The sequence below is a fragment of the Sparus aurata genome, chromosome 24 (genome assembly GCF_900880675.1).
Source record: "Sparus aurata chromosome 24, fSpaAur1.1, whole genome shotgun sequence".
Taxonomy (NCBI): domain Eukaryota; kingdom Metazoa; phylum Chordata; class Actinopteri; order Spariformes; family Sparidae; genus Sparus; species Sparus aurata.
The window spans coordinates 8,909,512-8,918,163 of record NC_044210.1 but is presented as its reverse complement, the minus strand read 5'-3'; the positions used below and the strand labels follow the sequence as shown (position 1 = coordinate 8,918,163).

Sequence of the window (8,652 nt, the reverse complement as noted above, 5' to 3'; positions counted from 1 at the left end):
AGACTGGAGCGGTTGTTAATTTCAGCGTGACACGAGACAACATGTTGAGTCTGCAGTTTAGGAAGCTTCTCAACTGAGTGGAGGGACCGAGACACATCTAGGTGGCAGCCAATCAAGAGCTGGTTGAATTCTCTGAGTGTTAATGAAAGGTGCTTAAATGCTTCCTTTCTTATCTCCTTTAGGAAGGGGACACTGGCCCATCCTTTACAATAGGAAAGGAGTGATTGTCTTAGCAAGGCAGAGGTATTTTTCTGTGTCCTTATGAATGACTCTCATCAACCTCATGATGTTTTCCAGCAACGTACCATACTATTGGACCGCAGCTGTTGTTCTGGTTGCCTTTTGTTTGGGATGTAATCAGTGCATAAGTTGTTGTGTTGTGTCTTGGGTTTGTAACCATATAGTGTGACTAAAATAATGTCCTCTTGTCTCAGGACCGAAACATATCTATAAAGAAGTGAGCGCCGACAGTGTGCAGAAAACTTAGTTTACAACGCAATCGGTTGTGATTTAGAGCTCTTTAATTTTCTCATGAAATATTTAAATACCATACTGTGAAGGATTGCAACTGCTTGGTAGAAAACATGTCAGATAGCAAGACTGAGCCCAGTCCGTTTGCATCTGCAGGATCATGTTCGTTTCAAACACTACAGTTTTTGAGCCGTGACGCTGTCAAACGCTGCTCTGACTTTGTTTCTGTACTTGACGCCTGATCGCTGTTCCCACATCACGGCCTCGCTGCAGTGATTGTTTTTGGACAACGCACAAGTCAATATTTGTCTTCTCGATATTGTTTCCAGAATCAACATGTGTCCTCTCTTATCTGGAGCTGCTGTTTGTTTTGGGATTCAAAAGGACCATTGCTGATTTAACTTTGTTTGACTTGAGCAGTAAAAAGGAGTAATGAGGCGGGTAGATGTTAATCATCCACTGGTGAATTTATAACAAAAGACAACAAGCTTTTTTTTATGAGATACTGTATTTAGTTCTGATGTTAGCAGATCATCAGCTTGGCTTTACTTTATTACCGTGCTGCCAGTTGGAGCTGCAGCCTGACATGTGAATATGTAAAAAAGCACAAACTGAAGCTGTTATTTACTGAAGTACGTCATCAGTATCGAATAACATGTTCAGATCATTCACCGAGCTGTTTCTGTGCTCATCTTTAGCTCCAAAGCCTTAATCTTACTGATCAGTGTTCGACTGTGGAACGTGAATGTAACAATCAGGTGCAGTTTGGGTTGTCATTGATCCGAGGGGGCGGGAGGGCAATCGGTATTCATAGGTTTTCCTCAAGTCTGTGTTTGCTGCAGTGACTGTAACTGAATGTACACACTGTGACGTGAGACCAGTTTATACAGCACACTAAGGTGTTAATTTGTGTTACATTTAAAGACTTATTTCGATACAGAAGTGGTGTTTTTAGGCTATACTGAGTACAATTTTGCGCCAAAAATGTCTAAGCATGCAAGACATTGAGCACAGAGAAATACTTTTGGAAGCACATAAATTGTTTTGTCAGTACCCAAAAGTCGAACTTGAGTAAAAGTAAAGCTATTGTGGTAAAATATTACTTTGATATTAAATAAAAGTGAAAAAAAAAATATATACATGTTTATATGTATGTAGATGCTGTATACTATGAGTCAGCTGATTACCCGTCTGGACAAGTCTTGAATCAGATATTTAGTATTTAATCCAATTGCCAATAAAATAAATTGATTTATGTAATCTGCAAAGTAACTATCAAATGTATTGACTCAAAAGTACAATATTTACCTCCACATTGTGATTAAGTACAGTACCTTGGTAGATTTACTTAGTTACAATCCATGTAGTGGTTTAGTTATTGTCATGTTAGTCTGTTGACGACAATTACATTAATCTCATTTATTTTCTGTTAACTGTTGAATCTAAAACGAGGCTGTTGTGGCCGACAAGATGTTTCTAGTGAAAACATAAAAACAATGAGAATATAAGTCAGTGTTTGTGCCGTTTTATTTTCGTTTCTTTTAACATGTATTTGCAGCTTTTTATAATCTGAGCACAGCCGGCAGAGTGACACTTGAGACTTGAACTTTTGAGCCCAGTACCGCTTACTTTCTGCATCTTACCAGTACATTCAGTTTGAATAAAACATGAACATTGGGAAGTTAACTGAAGACCGTGTGGGTTAAAAAAATACTTCCAACAATGTACAAATTATCATAACAGTTGCCCATTAATTTTCCTTTGATCGACATCCAATCATAATCAGTTCAGCTCTGTTATGATGTAGAAACGCTGCTGTTCTGTGCTCAAAGTATCTGATGGCTATTATCCACACAAGAACACGACGAGCTCACTCAGTTCAGCTCATTTGTCCTCAGAATCCCTGTTGTTCCCTCTGAAACCCTCAGAACGCACTCTGGCTAAATTATTCTTTGTGTGGTTATAATTTCTCCAGAAGAATAATTTATGTGCTCTACAGGCAAATCTGTGCTCAACACTGTGGCGCAAATGTACCTCTGTATCTGTATGACTTAGTGAAACACACAAGATGGACATATGTACGTACACACACACACACACACACACACACACACACGTACACACACACACACACACACACACACACACACACACACACATACTCTCTGTGAGACTCAGCTGTACTCCTCTGTGCCGATTGTAAATACTGAATCTGTATTGCTGTGATGTAAAACAAATATTAAACCAGAGTCGGAGCCTTTTGTCACAGAAAAAATGTTTATTTAAAAATAAAGTTATATCCCTCTTACTCGTCAAGGACTGTGAAAAACAAACAAAAGAATGTTGTCATTGCGTTCTTCACCTTTTTTCGCTGCTCTCGGACCACAATCGTCACCTCTCACTCTTCTTGTTTCAGATACTAGTTGCTGACTGACGGCTGCGAACAAGGTTGAGATTGAAAAGACAGCTCGATACATGTTTGTACGCCTGTAAGTAGCATGTTTTCTTTTTTACAATGGAGACATTCGATGCCGAGGTTAACAAAGACAGATATGGTGAACGGAAAAAAGACAGGTGAACACAACCTTAGCTGATGGCTCTGAGTTCCAGTCACAGCTGATTTTTCTCTTGAGCCCAAACAGTTGATCATCTGACCGACAGCATGCTTCAAATACGGCCGACAAAACATGAAGAAAATAAGGCTTCTACAGCAACAAAACAGAGATTGAACAGCTGATCAAAGAGATACACGTCACTGGTCTAACTATTAAGATGCATCGTTGGAGATGGAAATGTTTTTTGCCTTTTTTTTATGGAAAAGAAACGGAAGCTAAGTTTCACTATTTGTTTAGATTTCTAGTGTGAACTGGACTGAACCATTCCCAACTCTGACATGTACGAGTGTGGCGATATTCCCTCTCTCTGTTACTGTCAACAAATCTCATGAAAAGAGGAAAGGAAAAATAAAGTGAGCCACTGTTGCGCTGGCTTGACTGGGCTGAAATATTCTCTAGAGCTTGTGTGGATTCACCCGCAGCTGAAAATAGTCCCCAACAAATGTGCTACTTCCTCTTAATTGAGTAACAATTAGCTTATCGTATTAAACCACTGAGCATTTTTAAAACATCAAACTTTGTATTTGAGCCATTTTTTTTTAAAGATGTACATCCAGGGCTTATAGTGCGGAGCCACAGAAAGTCTATAGAGACAGACTGAAGTTTGTTGACAATAACAAAATGACAAAATATCTTGAACCTTATCATTCAGATGAAAGAACACCGTTTCTGTCATCACTGTCGAAGTCGGCTTCAATCGATCAGTTTAAGGCAATAAAACCACATACAGTACATGTGCTACCACATCAGCTTATACACAGCTTCTACTAGAAAGAGTTTATCGAAAGGAAAAAAGACACCAAATGTTTCTGAAAGCAAATTGCTGCTGAGATCAGGTAATCGATTACTGTAGAACTTGTAAATCCACTGACAGGAGTCTGGTGGCTAACACTGATATTATCCTTTCTCATCCCTAACCAATCAGAGTCCTTTTCCTGAGCAACTCCACCAAAATTTAACAAATCACAAGGCCTGGACTGAATAAATTAACAGATTTAAGATAAAATTAGATTAAATATTTAAACTGATTTAGACTTTATCTCATCAGTGGAGTTAAATCTGGGACTGAACGCTGATAACTAAAACAGAACCAAACTTAACCATGAAAAGGCACATCATGTTCTTTAAAACACTAACTTGGCAGCAGATCACCGACCTGTTTTACAAACAAAACATAAACCAGTCTGAGATGACACAGTGAGAGTACAGGTTGTACACTGCTGCTGTAATGGTGCAAACAAAGAAACTGATTAGAAATCAAAGCACAAAGTGTATGAGGCTGCTGCTGTCCGTCCTCAAGAGGCAGTGATGAGAGGAAGAGGAGGAAGTGATTCTTCTTCGGCAGTTAAAAATCTGTAGCTTGCCAAACCCCATTATAATTTTTGGCCATTTAAGGAATAAAATATGTTTTAACAATAAAAACCTGATTTGATACTCTATAAAAACAGCGTGACGCCAATCTTAAGATTTGGCTTTAAAATATTATTTGACTGATTATAATTCCTCAAGAAAGTTTAATTTATGTGCTTACAAAACAACTTTTTCTGTCCCGATTCGTGCCCAAAATTTAGAGACGAATCCATATCAGGGTGCAACTCGCTCCTTCAGTCGACACACTGTCGCCGCTTTCTCCTCACATCACTGCTGGAAGCTGAACAGAAGCAGACAAAGCCTCCCTCTCTCTCTCTCTCGCTCACACACTTAAAGATAAGCACGCGTACTTTTTTTTTTTAAATTACTCTCCATAAATAAAAATCTATAAAAAGGAAAAAAAAAAAAAGAATAGGACCCCTTCTATAAATAAAAAGAACAAAGATTTCCAGCAAAACACAGCGATAAAGATCTGTATACAAAATAAATAAAAAAGCAACTTTAAACCCATATGAACATTATACAGTGTTACTAATATCTTGTTAAACCTCTGCAAATAGATTAACGTAGTGCACTTTTTCCATTCACCACAAGAATTTATTTTCATTTTCTTCTGTCAAATTCAAATCCTAATGATTATCCAAAGAAAACAAGGAGATGCGAGGTTTTTTGCGTTTGCAGGACGCTTTGTTGGCATGTTTATGTTGCTTGAAAGGATTTACAGCCGTTGTCTTGAGATGATTTTGTAGTTTCTAACGTTGTGTATGAAAAGACAAACATCTCGGGAAGGTTTCATGTGTCTCCTCGGGCTTCTTGGCCTCGGCTGCGATGCATCTAGGTGTTACCACGGCTACTGATGACGGCCTATTATCTACAACACAACTTCACGACATCGTACGACATGGCGACTCCGTACACGACAGCTCTAGCTACCTCTCGGTGTGTGTGTCTGTGTGTGTGTGCGTAGTACCGGATGGTGCGCTGAAACAGTTTCTCTACTGGCCTTTTGTATTAACACACACGCTTGATCATCTTTTAAATAAAACGCCTATCATTTAAATGTGCAGCTTAAACGTATGAAAATCACAACTGCACTTCCTGTCTTTAAAGGGGGATGAGGACCGCTTTAAGTCGTGTCAGGAGATGATAAAAATATCTACGTTACATGTCCGCTCCGTCACTTTAGTCCAGAAGTGAGGAACGAGTCGTTACAGTGTAAAACTGGGTTCTTCTTTAGCTCGTCTGTTAGCCTGTGTTTGTGTGTGTATATATGTGTGTGTATATATGTGTGTATATGTATGTGTATGTGTGGGCCTTCAGGCATGCCAGTCCAGTGCAAACCTACCTAAAGAATAAACAGTTTCAGGTGGATGTGGGGTGGGTGGGTGGGGGGCGGGGCTGGGCAGCTGTCAGTCAGAGGGGTGAGTCTCCTCCTCCAGGCAGTCACTGATGTGTGCAGTCTGCCAGGAGAGCTCATCAGCTGCGAGTTTAAAGCCTAACACCCACTCCCTTTGTTGATTCAAGTAATTTTACATCTCTTCTCGGACTCGCAGCGCCACCGCTGGTGATTCAGAGGGGTGGCGGATGTTCAGGTCGGCTGCTTTCACATCCAGGAGCTGAAAACAATAAATATGATGAACAGAAGCGGTCCTGTGAATGTTTCTGTCCAGACAGCTTCCCACAAAAAAAGTCTCAATAAGCTGCTCCAACGTCATTTCATTCCCCCTCAGCCAATCCTCCGTCAGCTCCCCCTCCTCCTGTCAGCCCGTGTGCTGCTGCTATAGGCAGTCCTTGCACAGCGCCACCTGGCCCTTCATGTAGTCGCGACAGGGGCAGATGCGCTGCATTGACGGGTGGGCGCCCGCACAGCTGAAAAGCAGCAGGTCTGACTGGAAGATACAGTGGTGGCGAGTCGAGCTGTAGGCCGGGACCACGGTGTCGGCGCTCGATTCCACCGTCTGACAGTCCACTCCGAACCTGACGGTGAGACAGAAGGGTCAAATTAACTCCATCGTCACTGTAAGAAGTCTTCAGCTGCAAGGTAGGAACACACTAACTACAGTCCTGTTCCTCTGCATCAGTCAGGAGCCTTTACCCATCTCATGTTGTAAGCAAACTGCTCCCTCCAGTGGTGACAATGTGACACTGCAGCACATCATAATTCACCACTCCAGATGACAACAACTTAATCTAAACCTGTTGTGTGCTGCCACCGGCTAAAACTTATGGTGTGTGTCCCTCTCTCTCCCCCTACCCATAGACATATATACACAGACGCCTCATCTAGCGTTGGACCATACGTCAACGTCGCCGCCATATTGGATGTGGCAGCTCTGCCAAGTTCAATGGAGTGAACTTTTATAAAGCACCCTTCTACAAAGTGCTGTAAGTCAATGCCTCTCATTTATATGAAGATATATTCAGGAAACAGGTACCAGAAACAACATATGATTTATAAATGTTAACTACACCTTATATGTTCAGTAAAGTTTTTGAGTGTTTACAGCTGCCAATGTGACGCTGTTACTGTGATCATAAATGACAGTTAAATATTGAATCTGTGTCTATAAGAACCAGAGCCTGACATGCATTTCCAAGTATAATATGTTAATAGTCAACATATTGGAAATTATTTAAAAATCATTGTAATTCAGATTTATTTCTGAAAAATTAACTTTTTCCAAAAAATTATAGATTTCAATCAAGATCAGCAGTTTCTTGAACCACAGCGACTCCAGATTCAAACCCACAACCTCAAATCTTGAAGCTCTACACATTGAGCTACTCAACAACAGCATCTGCAGGTTGTTTGACTAACTTAAGGATGATTTCACGTTCTGATCTTTTATTCCTCTAGAACTAGACGTGGTGACCAAGGCCACAATCTGCATCATCAACTCGCAGCTACAGACGCCGCCCAACTTTCAAAGTTTTAGTCACGTCATGTTTCGTCTTGTTCTCCGACTCTACTGGAAGTTGACCACTTCACAGCAGAACAACTCTTGACCCTGTCTCTTCTCTCCTCTGTCAGCAGCTGCTGCTCATGAGGGAAATGTCTCTCTCTGCAGATGAAGTCATCAAGGAGTTTGCTTTAGACCTGCTCAGTCTGGAACGTGTCATGAGATGACTTATTTTTGGCAATTATGAAATTAACAAATAAAGATTGATTGAAACATGACGTGATGTAATGAGCAAGTTTCATGACTCAGCCAGCGTTAACACAAAGACTTCATCCTGCTCTGATGCCTCACATTTCAATAAAAATTCACTTGCTGATGGTTCATTTTCCCATAACCCCCTGCTTCCATCTCTGAGAAACCCCGGGGAGAGGACACAGCCCCCCCCTTCGGCTCCAGGCAGGACGAGGCAGGAGTCGAACCTGTGCAAGCACCGCGGTGGTGACTACAAGCCGGGAACAGACCCACCGCACTACCAGTCCACCGAGCACTTCAACTTCTTCTCTGGGCGCTTTTCATTCTGTACTTCAAACTTCACTGAGTTTTATAAGAATCAAATCCAAACCAAGTCAAGACTCAAACCCACAACCTCAGAACTGCTGACCAGACGTCTATCAGCTACTGGATCTGACTGATGCTCTTTGTTTCTTTCACATTTCACTCTTTTGAACCTCGACACTCGAAAATCAATCAAGACTCAAACCCACAACCTCAAAACTTCCAACCCTGGTTTTACCCTGCTGAGCTAACAGGATGTGACATACAAAGAGTCTCTCAGAGGTTTTCACTCCTTCTTCTGAGCAGCAACTTTATAAAGAGTCAGGATCTTCTGACACATCTCTTCTCTGAGCGCTTTTAAGTTTTCATTTTTCAGTGTTGGACTTCAGAAGTCACTGAGTCTCATGAGATCAAACTCTGACCTGTAGAGTGTCCACCTGAGCTGCTGGATCAGACAGGTGGACAGCAGCATTCAAAACTCAATCAAGGTTTGAACCCACAACCTTCAGTCTTCAAAGCAGCACTTTATCTTCCTGAGCTAAAGAACTGGGGATAAACTTCTGGTACTGAGAGGATTTCACACTTTGTTTTGGACATCAGGTTTAAAAATCACATGAACTACCCAGGGTTTGAACCCCCAACCTCCAGACTTAACTGAGTATTACAGGAATCAAACCTGCAACCTCAGAACTGCTGACCAGACGTCTATCAGCTACTGGATCTGACCGATGCTCTTTGTT

General features: G+C 41.2%; 1 protein-coding gene and 1 long non-coding RNA gene across 2 annotated transcripts in view; one reads left to right on the top strand and one right to left on the bottom strand.

Annotated features, from left to right (window-relative positions):
• Positions 1-2,729: 2,729 nt before the first annotated feature.
• The window catches only part of mgat5 (alpha-1,6-mannosylglycoprotein 6-beta-N-acetylglucosaminyltransferase), an 89,362-nt gene continuing 83,439 nt past the window's right edge, over positions 2,730-8,652 (bottom strand). Inside the window, exon 17 of the mRNA XM_030409957.1 lies at positions 2,730-6,434. Within this exon, the coding sequence (XP_030265817.1) occupies positions 6,236-6,434 (199 nt within the window). The 3' untranslated portion in view covers positions 2,730-6,235. The remainder of the gene's footprint in view (positions 6,435-8,652) is intronic.
• On the top strand, positions 6,381-7,635 carry LOC115577132 (uncharacterized). The gene is made up of 2 exons (XR_003983028.1): positions 6,381-6,498; positions 6,718-7,635. It is a non-coding gene; the product is annotated as an uncharacterized LOC115577132 (long non-coding RNA).